Below are 22,583 nucleotides of genomic sequence, written 5' to 3'. Positions count from 1 at the left end.
GCTTTTTCTTTTGGGCTGACACTGGGATGTGTTGCCGGAGTCTGATTATATGGACTCTGGTTTTGCGGCTGGTAATTCACTTTGTATTTTTGCGGTTACATGTATTTCCCCTGTGTTTAATGGTGGCATTTGACGACGCCCACGATGGGCGGAGTTTTGACTTGGCGCGCTCTCCGGTAATTGCCGCGCAGTTTCTCTTACTCCGGAAGTCACCGGCTGATAGAGACGCATTGCAAGTAACGCCTCAACCGCATGGTTTGTGATTAAAGCAAGCGGTTATAGGCTCTGCTCCGGATTGTTCCTAGGAGTGGTCAGAGGACCGTGGGGGCAGGTAGGCGCCTCAGCAGGGCTGTTGAGGAGAGGTGCTTCGGTGACAATTCGATTTTTTCTGCAGTTTTTATTATATTGTTTTGCTTGCAAGAAAAATTGTTGTCAGTTTATTTCTTAAAGAGACAGTTTACTAGTAATAAGGTTCTCTTTAACTACTGACAACTTTCTAACTACATTATTATTGTTGTACATTGATTCTGTTAGTATGGATTCAGATGACATCCAAGTTGTAACTTGTTCTATGTGTTTGAATGCCCCTGTGGAACCTCCAGTTCCTTTTTGTCCTTCATGTTGTGAGAGAGCCTTACATTATAGGGACAACATTTTTTTTTGATAAACCTTTACCTAAGACTGATATTTCTCAGGAGTCTATAGATGAGATACAAGGTATGCCGCAGCTTTCTCCCCAAGCGTCACAGCCCTTAACGCCCGTGCAAGCAGGGTCATGTATGATAGATGCCTTGGCAGTGCCTTGGTCTTTCGGCCTAGCTTATGTGTTCCCTCCATTTGCTCTCCTGCCCCGGGTGATTGCTCGAGTCAAACAGGAGAGAGCATCGGTGATCCTCATTGCTCCTGCGTGGCCTTGCAGGACTTGGTATGCCGATCTGGTGGACATGTCATCTCAGCCACCGTGGAAGCTTCCATTGAGGAAAGACCTCATTCAGGGACCCTTCCACCATCCGAATCTAGTTTCTCTGCAGCTAACTGATTGGAGATTGAACGCTTAATTTTATCTAAGCGAGGGTTTTCTTATTTGGTTATAGATACCTTGATTCAGGCACGAAAGCCTGTTACTAGAAAAATTTAACATAAGATATGGCGTAAATATCTTTATTGGTGCGAATCCAAGGGCTACTCATGGAGTAGGGTTAGGATTCCCAGGATTTTGTCTTTTCTCCAAGACGGATTGGAGAAAGGGTTGTCAGCAAGTTCCTTAAAGGGACAGATTTCTGCTTTGTCTATTTTGTTGCACAAGCGTCTGGCAGATGTTCCAGATGTTCAGTCTTTTTGTCAGGCTCCGACTAGAATTAGGCCTGTGTTTAGACCAATTGCTCCTCCTTGGAGTTTGAATTTAGTTCTTAAAGTTCTTCAAGGGGTTCCGTTTGAACCTATGCATTCCATAGATATTAAGTTATTGTCTTGGAAAGTTTTATTTTTGGTTGCTATTTTTTCCGCTCGCAGAGTTTCTGAGCTTTCGGCATTGCAATGTGTTTCTCCTTATCTTATTTTTCATTCTGATAAGGTGGTGTTACGTACCAAACCTGGTTTTCTTCCTAAGGTTGTTTCAAATAAAAATATTAATCAGGAAATTGTTGTTCCTTCCTTGTGTCCTAATCCTTCTTCTAAGAAGGAGCGTCTGTTACATAATTTGGATGTGGTCCATGCCTTGAAGTTCTACTTGCAGGCGACTAAGGATTTTCGTCAATCATCTTCCTTGTTTGTCGTTTTTTTCAGGGAAACGTAGGGGTCAGAAAGCTACGGCTACCTCTTTCTTTTTGGCTGAAGTGTATCATTCGTTTTGCATTTGAGACTGCTGGACAGCAGCCTCCTGAACGAATTACGGCCAATTCCACTAGGGCTGTGGCTTCCTCATGGGCATTCAAAAACTATGCTTCTGTTGAACAGATTTGCAAAGCTGCAACTTGGTCGTCTCTTCGCACTTTTTCCAAATTTTACAAATTTGATACTTTTGCCTCGTCTGAGGCTGTTTTTGGGAGAAAAGTTCTTCAAGCAGTGGTGCCTTCCGTTTAGGTTCCCTGTCTTGTCCCTCCCTTTCATATACTATAACTTTGGTATTGTATCCCACAAGTAAGGATGAAATCCGTGGACTCATCGTATCTTGTAAAAGAAAAGGAAATTTGTTCTTACCTGATAAATTTGTTTCTTTTACGATACGATGAGTCCACTGCCCACCCTGTTTTTCTAAGACAGGTCTTTAATTTTGTTAAACTTCAGTCACCTCTGCACCTTGGCTTTTCCTTTCTCTTCCTAACTTTGGTCGAATGACTGGAGTGGGAGGGAAGGGAGGAGCTATATATACAGCTCTGCTGTGGTGCTCTTTGCCTCCTCCTGCTGACCAGGAGGCGATATCCCACAAGTAAGGATGAAATCCGTGGACTCATCGTATCTTGTAAAAGAAAAATGATGGTTAGTGAATGGGTCTCTATATACACAGTACTCCCATTTATGTTGATTGAAAATAAAATCATTTTTATCTACTTTAAACAAATTTGAAAAAAAATCCCTCATCTTTTAACCCCTTGAGTGCTAATGACGGCTCTGAGCCATCACAGAGTTTCCCACTCTGGTGCTAATGACGGCTCAGAGCCGTCACTAGCACTCTCCCAACTTGAGGGAGATATGGGGGCTCTCACGCGCTCCTACCCTGGCCTGGACTCGTCGTATCGTAAAAGAAACAAATTTATCAGGTAAGAATACATTTCCTTTTTTATTGATTTATTATTATTATTTTAATATAATGGGCAAATATTTGCCTTTATTAAAACATATTAAATTATTGTTATAGAGTGAAATCTTAATAATGTTTTTGCTATGGACTCAAAAAATAATGACTTTAAAGACATGCTTTATGTATTTATTCAAAACCCTTCTAAAGATATATCAGCGCTACGGAATTTGGCGGCGCTTTACAAATAAATGGCAATAAAATATATATATATACATACACACACACACACACAGGGCTTTTTGTGGGGGTTATCTCATAACAGGTAAATTTGCCATAGTCACAAGAGGGTGTTGCAAAATATATCAATCATTGTAAATAACTTTGTCCCTTTGCTGTTCTCAAAATGTATTTTACAAAAAAGCACTATATATGAAATATAATATGTGTGTGTTCTATTTGGTCCTGTTATAAAACAAGGTGACTATCGCTCACAGTTGCTGTGTATTTAATGAATACAATTGTTGCTTTCTTTTTTGCTTTTTCAGCCTACTTCGGTGCCACTCTTAATAGCTTTATTCATGTTCTGATGTACTCCTACTACGGACTCTCAGCTATTCCAGCCATGCGCCCATATCTGTGGTGGAAAAAATACATCACGCAGTGCCAACTGGTAAGCCTCTCATTCATTCCTACCTTGGCAGGCAAGTACTTGAGAACAGTCATGTGTACTGAATGACTCATCACTTATACTAGCCGCCCATACTGATAATCAAGCTGAGGAAGGATTGTCTGTGACCTGGAAAACAGGTATTCTTATTCAAATACCTCTGAGACACTGATTTCTTTCTGAGGATTGCTAAATCAAGACCAGACAGGAATTATTAGGTTGGAGGTTAATGTTTTCTTTTCTAATTTGTCTAAAAGGGGATTTACTTGGGATAGAATATTACCTTTATTTTGCAGCACATTAATTAAAGAAGGATTGCTCCTGTAAATAACTATTTTCAAGCTCAAAGTAGCAACACATTTTCTATATAGCATACATTATACTTCACTAATGGTGCGTATAAAAAGTTCAACTTGGGGGGGGGGGGGGCAGCTGTACTGTAAAATGTGTTTCCAATGACTTGTGATACTAGACGAAAAGTATAAAATGTATCGGAAATAGCTCCTGTATGTTTGATTATTTTGTATTTATTAGCTGTTTTTGCTATTTGAAAGCACAACCTAATAAAATGGACTAAGCTTGCAGGGAGAGCAGACCTATTTATCTTCTCACACCCTACACACACACAAGCTTCCTTATTGATGTGTATATACACACAGCTTAGAGAGAACATTTTAAAATTAACATTTTAATACATATTTCTCCCAAACCCCACTGGGAGGCTGATTTATTCTGCTTTCTCTTATTTACATAGCTTTATGTGGCAATTACTGAAGTATAGGTGGCTGTTTCAACAGTCAAAGCAGCTATTCCAAATGTCAAAATAAAGGTAATTGAGCTATTTGTAAACAATTAAATTCTCTTCAGTAGGTAAAATGGATCACCAGGAACACGTTAAAGGGGTAAACATTTTACAATAAACTGTCTCTAACCATCAGCTGGAATTTTCTGTGATTGCATCAAAAGTGAAAACGGATGAATTTTTTGTTTTTAGAAATGCACTGCCACATGAATGTAACATTTTAGATATTAAAGAAATGTTTATTTTCTAATTAGTAGGTACTCAAAAATGCAATCAGGTATTTAAACATGCAATCAAATAAAGGTAGGTTGCACTATGAACCCATTGCATAAAAAAGACTTTTTATATTTAAAAAAAAAAATTAAAAGTCACACATGGAGGGGCACTTAGTAGATCTGAGTAATTTAGCGCTAATTTAGAGCTTACTCTTAAAATATTTTTTGCCTCACAAAGATAAAATGTTAAAAGAAACTCAGCACTGTCAGGTGTATACTCCCTTCTCATACTGATTGTCTGATATAAACAACTCACAGCTCTGCTGGTGGAGGGTGACATGCGTCTGCAAGTCTGACAAGAAAATGTTGATTTATGCAGGATAAGAGCATCCATTTAAAAAAAAATAATAATCTATACTGAAGTTGAATATGCCATTTTTGGTAGTACAAATGAATTGACTACAGTGTCCTTTTATTTATTAAAATTATGATAAATAATGGCTCATAAAGCAAAGCCTTTAAAGTCTGAATTGAGATGGCATTAGTCAAAGGGGTTTATCGTGGCTCTTTGCACGCCTCGGAAGTAGCACAGCATTACAAGTTGAAAGTAAACAAGTTGGCTTTAGCTAAAATGTCTAAAAATATATTTTTGTGAAAAAAATCATATATATATGTGTGTGTGTGTGTTTATGAATAAATAGAACACATTCTTCTATGTAAAGAACATTGGAATGAGAAATATTCATATTTTCATGTTGGGTTAGCGCACTTGAGAATATGCTATAGAGTACTTGGTTAAAGCAGAATAACAACAAACTATCAGTTATTTAAGATGTGCTTCTTTCTCTTTCTGTTAAATAAAGCATAAATGATCACGATAAATGTATCTACTTAATTACTAAAATACACTTAGTTAATTCTTATTTATGTGAATTCATCACTGACCACTGCATGATACTTAAATGCAGAGAATAGAGTTGTGGGCAATAATACCTATAATACTGTCGTTGGTAGTGTGACAAATAGCCAATAAGTTTTTATTTTATATTGCTGTTGTCAGTGATACTAACATATCTATATATATGTTTACACCTTATACTAATACATATCTGTTCCCCTGTTGCAATATCTGACTAACCAGGGACTGCTTATGTATAAATATATGTATATATAAAGGTGAACATGTTTACACCATAGCATCATCCTTACAACCTTATATGAACATAAACTCAGTTTAAATCTCCTTAAGTGAAATTGGATAGTAATAGCTTGAACAAACTATTAAGCTAATTGAGGGATGGTGTCAGGTATATTTGATTAATCCTATTCAAAATTGGGGAGGGTGATTCTTATGGAATATTGCTACTAAATAGGGGACTAATTAATGCCAAAAATTAATCAAATCACCCTCAATATTCATCCCATTCGGACTGCGTGTGTATAATTTGAAAATCAAAAAGCCTCCTTTTTATATAGCTCCATAATCCTATCTCCACCCCTGGGTTTGCGCTCTCGAGCCTCACGTGTCGTGCACCCTACGTATTGCTTTTCGCACGAGGTTCATGTTATGACATAGACTGCAAACTCAGATCGACAGTTAGTACAATAGTTGCAATCAAAAACTTGTTGTGTGTAGTTAGATTGAAACACCTTACTGCTTGTAGTGTGACTGCAAGCAATGCAACTATGCAAACCACACTTATAATGACCTTTACAACTCAACCAACTACTCTTTTTAAGGGGTTTTCTTAGAGCACTGGGTGAGACAAGATTTCCAATAGTCACATTCCTCTTGGAAACAAAATGGCAACCTTTATCACATTTTTGAGAGCATCATCAGCCTTCAGAATAGGCAGATTATTCCTGATAATCCCACAAACTTCTCTGTACTGGTTGGAGTATGTGGTGACAAAAGATATTTCACTATTCCCTCTAACCTTAGTAGATTTTTTTTGGCTTGAGTAACTCAGCTCTGGGAATGCTCTGTACATCAAAAAATGCTTTTTGAATAGGCCCATCTGGGTAACCCCTTGCCTTAAGCCTTTTCCACAATGCCCTGCTCTCTGCCTGGAAGTCATCTTCTCTAGAGCAGTTTCGCTTTATTCGAATAAACTGGCCCTTAGCCACGCCATAATTCATATGGCGTGGATGACAGCTCCTAGCGTGGAGCAAGGCATTAGCAGAAATCGGCTTCACATACAGTGTAGAATTAACCAATTTGCCCTCCCTATCTCCTTCTTGTTCCACGTCCAAATAGGACACCTTGTTCCTATTAAAGATGTGAGTGAACTGGAGACCTGCCTTGTTGATATTGAGATGTTCAACAAAATGTTGACCCTCTTCTTTCGGAGCCTGACCAAACCAATAACAGGTCGTCAATGTAGCGCTTGTATGCTACAACTGAGTTTCTAAATGGGTTAGTATCTGCATAGACGTAGGACAGCTCCCACCAACCCATGTAAATGTTGGCGAATGCCGGGGCAAATTTTGCCCCCATAGCTGTCCCACGTCTCTGCAGATAAAACACTCCATTGAACTCAAAGTAATTATGCGTCAGTAAGAAGAGCAACACCTGCAAAATATAGTTCTTTAGATCGGATAGTCTCTATACGCTGTTGCTTGCACGATATTCTAAGCTTGACTTTTTATGTGCGTCGGGTAAGCACACAAGCAGAAACAGATTACTTTCTACTTATAATACGAGCACTACCCGACGCGTGCAAAAAACTTCTAGCGGAGTTAATGCTCGAGGAGGAGCATTAAATACTACTCCACTTGTTATCTAGCTCCTTATTTTCCATCCTTCTAAAATCTCCACCCCCTCATCTCTCTATAACTGTTGACAACTCCATTATTACCCCTACCCCGCATGCCAGATGTCTTGGGGTTACATTTGACTCAGATCTTTCTTTCACTCCTCATATTCAGTCCTTGGATAAATCCTGCCGCTTCCACCTTAAAAACCTCTCTAAAGTTAGACATTTCCTTACACAAGACACAACTAAGATTTTAATCCATTCTCTCATCCTTTCCCGCTTCGACTACTGCAACTCTGTCCTCTCTGGTCTCCCTAGCTGCCACCTAGCTCCTTTTACAATCCATAATAAATGCCTCTGCCAGGCTCATCTTCCTTACACGTCGGTCTTCATCTGCTGCACCTCTCTGGCAATCTCTTCACTGGCTTCCTCTTGCCTCCAGGATTAAACACAAATTTCTGACTCTGACACACAAAGCCCTCAACTGCACTGCTCCCCCCCTAGATTTCAGACCTTGTTTCCAGATACTCTCTCTCCCGTCCCTTTCGTTCTGCTCACGACCTCCTACTCTCCACCTCTCTTATTACCTCCTCACATTCCTGTTAACAGGACTTCTCCAGACTGGCTCCCATCTTGTGGAACTCTCTGCCTCACTCCAAAAGACTCTCCCCTAGTTTTGAAAGCTTCAAGCGCTCCCCAAAGACTACTGTTCAGGGATGCATACAACCCTCACTAATCGTTTCTAATACCAGTTCCTCTCCTCCATTACTATCTGCCATGAACCCCCTTAGCATATAAGCCTAAGAGCCCAACTGTTTGCAGATCAACTTAATAAGAGCTGACTGCAACAGTGCGACTCTCGGCAGGGTCCTCTACCCATTTGATCCCTATAAATGTTACCTTGTATACCACCTATGTTTATAGCCCTGCAGAATCTGTTGGCGCTCTACAAATAACCATTATTAATAATGACACTTGTAATCTAGCCCTTAATGATTTGTTATTTCTTATGTTTTACACAATATAGGAATAATAAATATATACACTCACCGGCCACTTAATTAGGCACACCTGTTTAATAGCTTGGTAACACAAATTGCTAATAAGCCAATCACATGTCAGCAACTCAATGCATTTAGGCATCTAGACGTGGTGAAGATGACTTGCTGAAGTTCAAACCGAGCATCAGAATGGGGAAGAAAGGGGATTTAAGTGACTTTGAACGTGGCATGGTTGTTGGTGCCAGACTGGCTGGTCTGAGTCTACAATTCCCACAGGCTCACCAAAATTGGACAATACAAGATTGGAAAAATGTTCCTTGGTCTGATAAATCTGCGACATTCAGATGGTAGAGTCAGAATTTTGCGTAAACAAAATGAAAGTATGGATCCATCCTGCCTTGTATCAACGATTCAGGCTGGTGGTGGTGGTGTAATGGTGTGGGGGATATTTTCTTGGTACACTTTGGGCCGCTTAGTACTAATTGAGCATCGTCTAAACGCCACGGCCTACCTCAGTATTGTTGCTGACCATGTCCATCCCTTTATGACTATAGTGTACCCATCTTCTGATGGCTACTTCCAGCAGGATAATGCACCATGTCACAAAGCTCAAATCAGCGCAAACTGGTTTCTTGAACATGGCAATAAATTCACTTTACTCCAATAGCCTCCACAGTCACCAGATCTCAATCCAGTAGAGCACCTTTAGGATGTGGTGGAACGGGAGATTCGCATCATGAATGTGCAACCAACAAATCTAGAGCAACTGCGTGATACTATCATGTCAATATTAGTGATGTCGCGAATAGTTCGCCGGCGAATAGTTCCTGGCGAACATAGCATGTTCGAGTTCGCCGCGGCGGGCGAACATATGCGATGTTCGATCCGCCCCCTATTCGTTGTCATTGAGTAAACTTTGACCCTGTATCTCACGGTCTGCAGACACATTCCAGCCAATCAGCAGCCATTTTAGATTCATTCAGAAGCTGCATTGTTAGTGAGAGGAGGGACAGTGTAGCTGCTGGTGATTTAATAGGGAAATTGATAGCTAGGCTAGTGTATTAAGTGTCCACTACAGTCCTGAAGGACTCATCTGATCTCTGCTGTAAGGACAGCACCCCAAAAAGCCCTTTTTAGAGCTAGAACATCATTTTTTATTTTTATTTTTTCCTGTGTAATCTAATTGCAGTTGCCTGCCTGCCAAGCCACTTGCCCAGTGCCACCACTCATATCTGGTGTAACAGTAGTGTAAATTTAAAAAAAAAAAAACTTTTTTGACTGTGAAACATCAGTCTGCTAGTGTAATCTAATTGCAGTTGCCTGCCTGCCAGTGTGTGTGCCAGGCCCACTTGCCCAGTGCCACACCACTCATATCTGGTGTAGTGTAACAGTAGTGTAAATTTTAAAAAAAAAAAAACTTTTTTGACTGAAACATCAGTCTGCTAGTGTAATCTAATTGCAGTTGCCTGCCTGCCAGCGTGTGTGCCAGGCCCACTTGCCCAGTGCCACCACTCATATCTGGTGTAACAGTAGTGTAAATTTAAAAAAAAACAACTTTTTTGACTGTGAAACATCAGTCTGCTTGTGTAATCTAATTGCAGTTGTGCCCAGGGTGTGTGCCAGGCCCACTTGCCCAGTGCCACCACTCATATCTGGTGTAACAGTAGTGTTAATTTTAAAAAAAAACACTTTTTTTTCTGTGAAACATCAGTCTGCTTGTGTAATCTAATTGCAGTTGCCTGCCAGCGTGTGTGCCAGGCCCACTTACCCAGCGCCACCACTCATATCTGGTGTAACAGTAGTGTAAATTTAAAAAAAAAAAACTTTTTCGACTGTGAAACATCAGTCTGCTAGTGTAATCTAATTGCAGTTGCCTGCCAGCGTGTGTGCCAGGCTCACAGCGTATACTGTGCCCACTTGCCCAGTGCCACCACTCATATCTGGTGTAACAGTAGTGTAAATTTAGTCTGCTTTTTTGTGTCAGGCTCACAGCGTATACTGTGCCCACTTGCCCAGTGCCACCACTCATATCTTGTTTAATAGTAGTGTAAGTGTACATTTAAAAAAATAAAAACTTTTTGGACTGTGAAATATCAGTCTGCTTTTTTGTGTCAGGCTCACAGCGTATACTGTGCCCACTTGCCCAGTGCCACCACTCATATCTTGTTTAATAGTAGTGTAAGTGTACATTTAAATAAATAAAAACTTTTTTGACTGTGAAACATCAGTCTGCTTTTTTGTGTCAGGCTCACAGCGTATACTGTGCCCACTTGCCCAGTGCCACCACTCATATCTTGTTTAATAGTAATGTAAGTGTACATTTAAAAAAAATGACAGGCAGAGGCAGGCCACCCCGCAGGTGCCGTCGTGGTCGTGGTGCTGTGATTCCCTTTGGCCCTAGAATAATGCCCAGTGTTCAGAGGCCACGTCCCATGAACTCGAAAAGTTCTGAGGAAATTGTTGACTTTTTAACACAGGACACCCAATCTTCTATAGCTTCCGCTCCGAACCTTGACGCGCCATCCTCCTCCAGCTTATCTTCGGGCACCTCTCAAGTTACCACTCGCCCGCCTGCCGCCACCACCAACACTAGCACCACAGCCGCTTCAGTTGATCTGTCAGAGGAGTTTTTTACACATCAATTGGAAGAAATGAGTGATGCGCAACCATCATTGACAGAGGATGTAGATAACAGTGATATGTCTCAGTCAGGCAGCATTACAGACATGGACGTACGGTGTGATGATGATGATGTTGTACCCGCTGCTGCTTCCTTTGTTGATTTGTCAGATACAAGTGAAGCGATTGATGATGGATGTCACGTGGGTGCCCGCTAGAAGAGAAGAACAACAGGGGCAAAGTTCAGATGGGGAGACAGAGAGGAGGAGACGAGTTGGAAGCAGGGGGAGGTCGTCGCAAGGAGCTAGTGGCACAGTCAGACAGCATGCATCGGCACCCGGGGTCAGCCAGACAGCACGCCAATCAACGCATGCTGTTGCCACCACCAGAATGCCGTCATTGCAGAGCTCAGCAGTGTGGAATTTTTTTTGTGTGTCTGCCTCTGACAACAGTGATGCCATTTGCAACCTGTGCCAAAAGAAACGGAGTTGTGGGAAGTCCAACACCCACCTAGATACAACTGCTTTGTGAAGGCACATGATCGCACATCACAAACGCCTATGGGATCAATACATGAGTAGAAGCAGCACACAAACTCAAAGCCGCCATCCTCCTCCTGGTCCAGCATCTTCAGCCACGTCAACCACTGCTGTCCTCCTTGCCCCCTCTCAACCATCCGCCACTCCGTCTCTCTTCCGGAGCAGTTCCTGCTCATCTGCCCACAGTTAGGTGTCTGTCAAGGACATGTTTGAGCGTAAGAAGCCAATGTCACAAAGTCACCGCCTTGCCCGGCGTCTGACAGCTGGCTTGTCTGAACTCTTAGCCCGCCATCTTTTACCATACAAGCTGGTGGAGTCTGAGGCGTTCAAAAAATTTGTAGCTTTTGGGACACCACAGTGGAAGGTACCCGGACAAAATTTCTTTTGCACAAAAGACAATCCCCAACCTGTACTCGATTGTGCGAAAGGAAGTAATGGCATGTCTGGCACACAGTGTTGGGGCAAGGGTCCATATGACCACTGATAGCTGGTCTGCAATGCATGGTCAGGGCAAGTATATCACCTACACTGCGCATTGGGTAAACCTGCTGACGGCTGCCAAGCATGGAATGCGTAGCTCTGCAGAGGAGGAGTTGGTGACACCGCCACGACTTGCAGGCAGGCCTGCTGCCACCTCCTCTACACCATCCTCTTCCATAACCTCCTCAGCTGAGTCCTCTTCTGCTGCGTCTTGCTCCACATCAACGGCACCCCCCCCCCAGCTCCTCAGGTACTATTCCACATCCCGGATATGGCAGTGTCACGCCGTCTTGGGGTTGACTGGCCTGAAAGCATAGTCACACCGGACCAGCACTCCTGTCCGCCCTGAACAGTGGCTGACTCCGCACCAACTGGAGATCGGCAAAGTGGTTTCTGACAACGGAAGTAATTTGGTGGCGGCATAGAAATTGGGCAAGTTGACACATGTGCCGTGCATGGCACATGTGTGTAATCTGATCGTACAACGCTTTGTGCATAAGTACCCAGGCTTACAGGACGTCCTGAAGCAGGCCAGGAAGGTGTGTGGCCATTTGAGGCGTTCCTACACAGCCATGGCGCACTTTTCCGATATCCAGCGGCGAAACAACATGCCAGTGGGGCGCTTGATTTGTGACAGCCCGACACATTGGAATTCAACACTCCTAATGTTCGACCGCCTGCTCCAACAAGAAAAAGCCGTTAACAAGTATTTGTATGACCGGGGTGCTAGGACAGCCTCTGCGGAGCTGGGAATTTTTTTGCCACGTTACTGGACGCTCATGCGCAATGCCTGTAGGCTCATGCATCCTTTTGAGGAGGTGACAAACCTAGTCAGTTGCACTGAAGGCACCATCAGCGACATCATACCATTTGTTTTCTTCCTGGAGCGTGCCCTGCGAATAGTGCTGGATCAGGCCGTAGATGAGCGTGAAGAGGAAGAGTTGTGGTCACCATCACCACCAGAAACAGCCTTATCAGCATCGCTTGCTGGACCAGCGGCAACGCTGGAAGAGGATTGTGAGGAAGAGGAGGAATGTGGCTTTGAGGAGGAAGACCAACCACAACAGGCATCCCAAGGTGCTCGTTGTCACCTATCTGGTACCCGTGGTGTTGTACGTGGCTGGGGGGACGAAGATACCTTCAGTGAGATCACTGAGGACGAGGAACGGGACATGAGTAGCTCGGCATCCAACCTTGTGCAAATGGGGTCTTTCATGCTGTCGTGCATGTTGAGTGACCCTCGTATAAAAAAACTGAAGGAGAACGACCTGTACTGGGTGCTGAAATGTTACCGAATTACCACAAGTAGGAAAGGATGCAGCAGTTCCAAAATAAATTAAAAAGTATGCTTTACACAGCGTATAAGGGTGATGTCACAGCACAACGGGAATCTAACAGGGGAAGAGGTGAAAGTAATCCTCGGACTCTCACGACCACGCCGGCAAGGACAGGACGCTTTACAGACGTGTTGTTGATGGAGGACATGCAGAGCTTTTTAAGTCCTATGCATCGCCACCAGCCCCTTCGGGGTCCACCCTCAGAGAACGACTCGACCGACAGGTAGCAGACTACCTCGCCTTAACTGCAGATCTCGACACTCTGAGGAGCGATGAACCCCTTGACTACTGGGTGTGCAGGCTTGACCTGTGGCCTGGTCTATCCCAATTAGCGATAGAACTTCTGGCCTGCTCCGCTTCAAGTGTCCTGTCAGAAAGGACCTCCAGTGCAGCAGGAGGTATTGTCACTGAGAAGAGAAGTCGCCTAGGTCAAAAAAGTCTAGATTACCTCACCTTTATTAAGATGAATGAGGGATGGATCCCGAAGGGACTGACATTGGGCGATACATTCGAGTAAAAAAGGCCTGATGAGATGAGCTGCCTTGGGCTAAAAATGGTCCACACGCTGCTGTATTTTATCTTTGAATGCCGGATAACTTGGGTGACTTATTCGCCACCAACTAGGGTTCAAGCTGCAATGTTTTAGGGCACTTTCTGCCTGGGAAACAAACATCAATTTTTCTGGCCGCTGCTACAGCAGCGGCTGCAACAATACCTAATTTTTCAGGCATGTGTACATGCCAAATTTTTCTGGCCTCTGGTGCTGCACTGTGGCTTGAAAAACCAAACCAAAAAAAAAGCATGTAACAGGGATTAAACTGATAGGAATAGTACTACTTAACACACCACTCCTATCTGGTGGCACATTAGATTGCACGCGCAGTGCCCCAAATTTGAAGTAGGAGGACCGACCAAGCATCTTTTTCCATCTCCCGGTTCCTAAAATCCATGCCATATACACGTCCCCTGGCGCCGCAACTGCCTCTGGGAACCTTACCATGGGTCCCAGAACGCACGTCTTGTAATTCTCTGTCTGGGAAATTATCTATCAAATCTATCTATTTATCTATCAAATCTATCTATCGTATCTATCAAATGTATCTATTGCATCTATTGATCTATCTATCTAATCTATGTATCTCGTGGCCGGACTGTTATCTGACAGCCACTTGTGTTTCGGCCAAATGTCTGTCTGCCAAATGTCCGTCGGCTAAAAGTCCGGCCACGATTGCAAGCGCAGTGCCCCAAATTTGAAGTAGGAGGACCGACCAAGCATCTTTTTCCATCTCCCGGTTCCTAAAATCCATGCCATATACACATCCCCTGATAGGGGACACCGCAATGGAAGGTACCCGGCCAAAATTTCTTTGCACAAAAGGTAATCCCCAACCTGTACTCGATTGTGCAAAAGGAAGTAACCTTACCATGGGTCCCAGAACGCACGTCTTGTAATTCTCTGTCTGGGAAATTATCTATCTATCAAATCTATCTATTTATCTATCAAATCTATCTATCCATCGTATCTATCAAATGTATCTATTGCATCTATTGATCTCTTTCTAATCTATGTATCTATCTATCAAATCTATCTATCTTGTGGCAGGACCGACCAAGCATCTTTTTCCATCTCCCCCGGTTCCTAAAATCCATGCCATATACACGTCCCCTGATAGGGGACGTAACAGGGATTAAACTGATAAGAATAGTACTACTTAACACACCACTCCTATCTGGTGGCACAGTAGATTGCACGCGCAGTGCCCCAAATTTGAAGTAGGAGGAACCGACCAAGCATCTTTTTCCATCTCCCGGTTCCTAAAATCCATGCCATATACACGTCCCTGATAGGGGACCTAACAGGGATTAAACTGATAGGAATAGTACTACTTAACACACCTTATAATAACGCCAAGAGAGAGGAGTCTGAAGAAGAGGAGTCAGAGGAGGAAGGTGGCTTTGAGGAGGTGGAAGACCAAACACAGCAGGCATCCCAGTGGGCTTGTCACCTTTTGGGGACCCTTGGTGTTGTACGTGGCTGGGTGGAGGAAGAGACCTTCAATGACATCAGTGAGGACAAGGAACGGGACATGGCTAGCTTGGTATCCAACCTTGTGCAAATGGGGAGTTTGCGGTTGTGCAAATGGACTGTTTGCGGTTGTTTACGGTGCGTTTAAACGGGGAGTTTGGTCTGTCACTGTGAAGCGGGCGTAACCCTTACACTACCTGATCAATACAACATCATACCTGATGTTTTAAAGCATGTTATTCCAAACAATTTAGGAATGTTAGGTGATTTATGCCCTTTATGGATTAAAACCAGACTCTGCATCAACTATGTAATTTTACGTGGGAGTTTTGCCATGGATCCCCCTCCGGCATGCCACAGTCCAGGTGTTAGTACCCTTGAAACAACTTTTCCATCACTATTGTGGCCAGAAAGAGTCCCTGTGGGTTTTAAAATTCGCCTGCCTATTGAAGTCAATGGCGGTTCGCCCGTTCGCGAACATTTGTGGAAATTCGTGTTTGCTGTTCACGAACGGAAAATTTTAAGTTCGCGACATCACTAATCAATATGGACCAACATGTCTGAGGAATGTTTTCCAACACCTTGTTGAATTTATGCCACGAAGAATTAAAGCAGTTCTGGAAGACAAATAATTAGGGCAATTCTGAACGTAAAAGGGTGTCCAACCTGGTACTAGCAAGGTGTACCTAATAAAGCGGCCGGTGAGTGTGTGTGTATGTATATATATATGTGTGTGTGTATATATGTATATATATTATATATATAATATATATATATATATATATATATATTAAAAATACGTAAATATTTTTTTTAATTTAAACATTAAAATTGTGACGTTTGTTAAGAGTAGTTGCTCTTGTATATTTCTTCAGACGTGTGTATCTATCTATCTATCTATTCTATCTATATATCTATATATATATATATATATATATATATATATATATATATATATAAACTTTTTTTTTTTTTTTTTTTAAACAGTAACTTGTTTAACTTAATGAGAACAAATCAAACATTACAGCACTTTATGCATAACATGTGTTTCTTTATTTCAGACTCAGTTTGTGTTGACTATGACTCAGACTAGCTGTGCTATGGTTTGGCGCTGCGGATTCCCCATGGGATGGTTATATTTCCAGAACTGTTACATGATCTCTCTTATAATCCCTCTTCACCAATTTTTACATTAAGTAACATTTTGTATTGAAATTTCCTTATTAATTTAAGTTTGAGTATTTTAAAGGGACACGAAACCCAATTTTTTTCTTTTATGATTCAGATGGAGCATGTGATTTTAAATAACTTTGCAATTTATTTATATTATTTCATTTGTTTTGTTCTCTTTGTGTCCTTTGTTGAATAGTATACCTAGGTAGGCTCAGAAGCGTTTGATTGGTGGCTTGCACATATATACCTTTTGTCATTGGCTTTAAGCTAGCTCCCGGTTGTACATTACTGCTCCTTTAACTAAGTATCCAAGAGAATGAAGCAAATTAGATAATAAAAGTAAATTGAAAAGTTGTTTTAAAATGGCATGATCTTTCTGAATCATGAAAGAAAAATTTCGGGTTTCATATCTGTCTTTAACCCCTTAATGAACCGGACCATTTTTCAATTTTCTTACCCTTAATGACAATGGCTATTTTTACATTTCTGCGGTGTTTGTGTTTAGCTGTAATTTTCCTCTTCTCATTTACTGTACCCCACACATATTATATACCGTTTTTCTCGCCATTAAATGGACTTTCTAAAGATACCATTATTTTCATCATATCTTATAATTTACTATAAAAAATATATAAAATATGAGGAAAAAAAATGGAAAAAAAACACTTTTTTTTTAACTTTTAGCCCCAAAAATCTTTTACACATCTGCAACCACCAAAAAACACCCATGCTAAATAGTTTCTAAATTTTGTCCTGAGTTTAGAAATACCCAATGTTTACATGTTATTTACTTTTTTTGCAAGTTATAGGGCCATAAATACAAGTAACACTTTGCTATTTCCAAACTACTTTTTTTCAAAATTACTGCTAGTTACATTGGGACACTGATATCTTTCAGGAATCTCTGAATATCCTTGACATGTATATATTTTTTTTTTAGAAGACATCCCAAAGTATTGATCTGGCCCATTTTGGTATATTTCATGCCACCATTTCACCGCCAAATGCGATCAAAAACAAAAAATCGTTCACTTTTTCACAAACTTTCGGTTTCTCACTGAAATTGTTTACAAACAGCTTGTGCAATTATGGCAAAAATGGTTGTAAATGCTTCTCTGGCATCCCCTTTGTTCAGAAATAGCAGACAATATGGGTTTGGCGTTGATTTTTGGTAATTAGAAGGCCACTAAATTCTGCTGCGCATCACACTTGTATTATGGCTGGCAGTAAAGGGGTTAATTAGGTAGCTTGTGGGGAGCTTGCAGGGTTAATTTTAGCTTTAGTGTAGAGATCAGCCTCCCACATGAAACATCAGACCCCCCGATCCCTCCCAAACAGCTATATTCCCTCCCCCACCCCACAATTGTTCCCGCCATCTTATAGTACCTGGCTGAAAGTCTGCCAGTACTAAGATAATAAAAGGTATATATTTTTTTTTTTATAGCATATTTACATATGCTGCGTATAGAATCCCCCCTTAGCCCCCAAACTCACAGATCCCCCATCAAACACTTCTCTAACCCTCCACCCTCTAACTTAATGGGCACCATCTTGGGTACTGGCAGCTGTCTGCAGTACCCAAGTTCTCTTAAAAAAAAATGTGCCTTTTGTAGTTTTTTTTGTGTTTTTTTTCCCCATTTTCTGTAGTGTAGCTTCCCCCCCAACCCCACACCCCACCCCTAAACCCCCCCAACCCCCCTTCCCCAACCCCCCCCCCCCCCCCGATCGTTTATGAAGTAAAATCCGTGTTTTCTGTAGTGTAGCAGTTCCCACCCGCTCCCGCCCGTGCACGCAGCCCCGCCCGCACGCCCACGTGCACGCGCTCCGCGCGTCCGTGCGCGCCCCCGGACACTGCCGCATCCGATCCGGCCTCCGATCCCGCCCCCTCCAAATTCACAGGCCCCTTGGCAGGCCGCCCACCCACCTCCCTGCCTTGCTCCCACCCCACCAACGACGCTCCGGTGCAGAGAGGGCCACAGAGTGGCTCTCTCTGCATCAGAGGCTTGCAAAGGGGTATTGCAGGATGCCTCCATATGGAGGCATCACTGCATACCCTCAGAGCTGCTGGAAGCGATTGTGATCGCTTCCAGCACTCTGTTAGACAACTGACGTACCAGGTACGTCTATTGTCATTAACTGATTGTTAATGCATTGACGTACCTGGTACGTCAGTTGTCATTTAAGGGGTTAAGTGGCTTAAAGGATACTAACCCCTCATTTTTTCTTTCATGATTCAGATACGAGCATGCAATTTTAAGCAACTTTCTAATTTACTCCTATTACCAATTTTTCTTTGTTCTCATGTTATCTTGATTTGAAAAAGCAGTAATTAAAGGTTAGGAGCCGGCCCATTTTTTAGTTCAGCAACCTTAGTAGGCTGCTGATTGGTTTGCTACATTTAGCCACAAATCAGCAAGTGCTACCCATGTGCTGAACAAAAATGGTCTGGCTCTAAAAACTTTACAGTACTGCTTTTTAAATCAAGATAACATTCGAACAAATTAAAAATGATAATAGGAGTAAATTAGAAAGGTGCTTAAATCTCATGCTCTATCTGAATCATGAATAAAAAATTGGGTTTAGTTGTCCCTTTAATGAAATAAAACAGCACTCATCCTTGTATAGAACAAATACACAAACAAACGACAGGGATCAGTTTATATTTCCTGCAGAGAAGAAATCAATGCTTGTGCACAGATTGTTGCTGCATTTATAATGTTTAAGCAGTTTTATATTTAGAATATTATATATATTCAATCTCTAAAGTTGATGGAAGAGTTTAAGTTCTTAGTCCAAAGATAAAAATAAATAAATATCCAAGGTCCCTGGTTTTATTATCTAAAATAAAACTCTGCATCCCCGGTTTGTGCACCTGGAAACCAAATGTAGAAAAATAGCATATTGTTTGCTTTTTAGAAATTTGAGGTTTGAAATATTGTTATTATAAAATAAATTATTATGAAACAATGGAAATCAAATATTACTTTTTTATTAAGACATCTAAACGTATTATTTATCACCATATTCATATACATTACAAACTAAATGTTCTTGCAGTTTCTGGTAAATCTTAATGAGTCACTAGTTACAGTAAATATTCTATTCACAAGTACTTATGCTTTTATATACACAGTATATCAAGGGTTGGAATTTTTTACTAGACCACTATTCATGGATCAGTAAGAAATTGCAGTGGAGGAGTAAAGAATGTGGCTTTTTCCTATAGCTAACATTAACTAGTAACTATTCTCCCCTGACTAGTAAACTATAGTGATATTTTTCCACCCCTGTATATGTATGTATGTACGTACAGTATATGTGTGCGTATCTAAATATATATATATGTGTGTGTGTGTGTGTATGTATATATATATATATATATATATATATATATATATACACAGTATACATATATATATGTATGTGTGTGTGTGTGTATATGTGTGTGTGTGTATATATATATATAATAAATGTTTATATACAGAGAGGGATATGTATATAAATAAAGTTTTTAATACTTTTTTAAAGCTGTGAAAAGGAAAGCACCTTGTACTAACCTAAACATGCAGATAAATAATGAAGTTTGTGATAAAATATTGTAAAACTTGTTTGTTTCTCTCTTTCTTCCTTTAAGACTTACAACAGTAGAACATCTTCTAGAAGGAAAGAGAAAGATTACCAAAACGGTTCTGCTAATGTTATCAACGGGCACACAACCAACTTTTCTTCTATGGAGAACAATGTGAAGCAGCGGAAACAAAGAATGGATTGAAAGGAAACCAAAATGCCATTTCAATGCGTCACATGATACATCAGATTGCTTTCAAGCACAGTACAAAGTGTGCACTGACACTCTTACAGCTACTGTAATTCCTAGTTAAAATAATGTGATTAACATAGGTCTTAAGCAGCTCCAGTCATTTTAGAAATGTTATACAAACATTACCAGTAGCTTGTCAGCCTAGCAGCAGTTAATGTTCAGAGGCAAATTAAGTTATTCTAAAGAAAAAATAATATTGTTGAGACTCTCACCACATTTCTAGCCATTTAAACAGAAATATATGTTTGTGCAAATTTTTATAGGGTTAAATAATTTATCACCAAAATTCTTGGTGTTTATTCTGAAACTTTTCATTTTAGATACTCTGTTTATCGGCACATAGATTTAAAGTCCCTTTAAAAAAGCAACAACAACAAAATCTTTTTTATTTTAAATTTTAAAATAAATAAAACATTTAAATGAATTATTTAAGATGTGTTTCAGCTTACATTTTTGCCATGCAGTATAAAAAAGGGCTTTTACATTGAAGATACAACCAATAAGATACTAGAAAAAAATCAGATTTATCTGAACTTTAGTGAGTGTATGTTTAAATACAGGGAATAGGCAAACATATGGGAGTGGTACTTCATTGTGGCATCAAATAATTTGTGTTTTGAAAGCTTAGCAGCACAACACAGACTTGTACTCTGTCTAAAATAGTGAGTCTTTTTTTGGAAAATACTGAACATTAACTGCTACTTCTGAAAGGTTCTAAAGCTCACAATGGTCAGCAGTGTGTAACATTGCAGGCCTCTCTGACACATATGGGTTAAAGGTTCCATAACTGTGTGCTCACATTGTCCCTGCTATAGACTGTGGATACTAAGTATTATTGTAGTATATAACACTGCTGTTGCCTTACTAGTTCATATAGGTGCTGAATTGCATTTTATGGTTTTCAAAACCTGTAACTCATTTTCTAAAGCTTAATATCCATGCATTTGTAGGTGTCATTTGTTTAATATGGTTTAAATGTTTTAATGAACATGCCTTAATAAATTCACATACGGAAAGCAGGGCCAAAATCTTCCTACAGGTTAAATAAAACCATCTAATGGTTAAGTTTCATGCTAGGATTTTTTTTTATTTGTTTATACAATTGTTCTGAGGTTAGTGACTGCAACTATGGTAAAATTAGCTAAAGTTTTACTTTTTATTATTTAACTTGAATCACTAAATTTTTGTAACCCGTGAATATTTAGTTTTGTTGAATAATTGCTTAAGAGTTTTGTCTGAGTGATTGTAAAGTAATTGCACTCAAGGGAAGCTTCTGACCTCAAACAGGTAAATAAAGATGGTGCTTAGGTTATTTATATGCCAAGATGACATTACCAATTACTGAAATATCATTATGTACATCTTGTTAGTTGTGGTCAATTTATCTTTGTTGGTACATAAAAAATAAAATCCTGCTGCCACACCACAACCAAGCACCAAAGATGTTAACCTTTTCCCTCCTGGGCACTGCTGTCACTTTCAGAATACAGAAGGCATTGCTTTGTTTTAGTTCATCATTAGAGCGTGATCTCAGTTAAACCCACCTTGAGCGTTTTATCAAAAAGACCTCATATTTTCATCCGCTGCTGTATTTTACCATCAAGCAATTGTCTTTGTTCAGTAACAATGTGTTTAGACCTTGTTTTGTTAGCCGCTCAGTGCGGGAGAGTTTGACAGGCTATTATTTGATAGCAACATGTCTTAGTCACATCCTGCTATGAGAAATTTCAGTAGTTTATAATGAAGCCAAGGATGTTTGTATGACTGTAATTTGTATGTTTACTCTTAAGTTGCCTAACGTCCATCACTGGCAATATCATTTATAAAACACATATTATATGTGTCTGTTAATATATTAAAAAAGTAAAGAAAATTATTCAGTGTCATTTATTTTTTAAATCCCCTTCTCATAGGCTACAAAAAATACGTCCATGGTATAATTTAGAGCTTCATACACAGTATTTTAGAGAGACTCTATTTATAGGGAAATATTTAGGACACTTTACAATGCTACCTTGGACACCTGTTATATAGGTTCCACATATGTGCCTTAAAGCATTGTATTCTATTCCTGTAATAGAATTCATATCTTTCCTCTCCTACAGTGACCAAATCAGTGGTACAGTGCATCCAACAGGAGAGAGTCACTATACTATTAAAAAAGCAGGGGGGCATTTGTACCATATTAAAAGTAAACATTTTTTGTTATTACTGAATAACTCCATAGATTGCTAAAAAGCATTAAGGGTATGGTATTTTCAAATATCTCAGACCAAGGTGTAGATTTAAACATAAGTCTTAAGACCGCTGCTGTTTAACTCATCTGAAATCATCCCGATCAAATACGATTGGAATGATTGACACCCCCTGCTAGTGACCGATTGGCGTATGCTGTCGGCATTTATCAA

At 40.5% G+C, this 22,583-nt stretch overlaps 1 protein-coding gene across 1 annotated transcript in view; it reads left to right on the top strand.

The window, feature by feature from the left end:
* ELOVL5 (ELOVL fatty acid elongase 5) overlaps window positions 1-22,051 on the top strand; it is a 102,819-nt gene extending 80,768 nt beyond the window's left edge. Inside the window, 4 exon segments of the mRNA XM_053710383.1 lie at window positions 3,286-3,410; window positions 16,244-16,351; window positions 16,353-16,388; window positions 19,990-22,051. Of these exon segments, the coding sequence (XP_053566358.1) occupies window positions 3,286-3,410; window positions 16,244-16,351; window positions 16,353-16,388; window positions 19,990-20,127 (407 nt within the window). The 3' untranslated portion in view covers window positions 20,128-22,051.
* The last annotated feature ends 532 nt before the right edge of the window (window positions 22,052-22,583 follow it).

The sequence above is a fragment of the Bombina bombina genome, chromosome 4 (assembly GCF_027579735.1).
Source record: "Bombina bombina isolate aBomBom1 chromosome 4, aBomBom1.pri, whole genome shotgun sequence".
Classification (NCBI taxonomy): Eukaryota; Metazoa; Chordata; class Amphibia; order Anura; family Bombinatoridae; genus Bombina; species Bombina bombina.
This window is presented reverse-complemented; position numbering and strand designations above follow the sequence as displayed.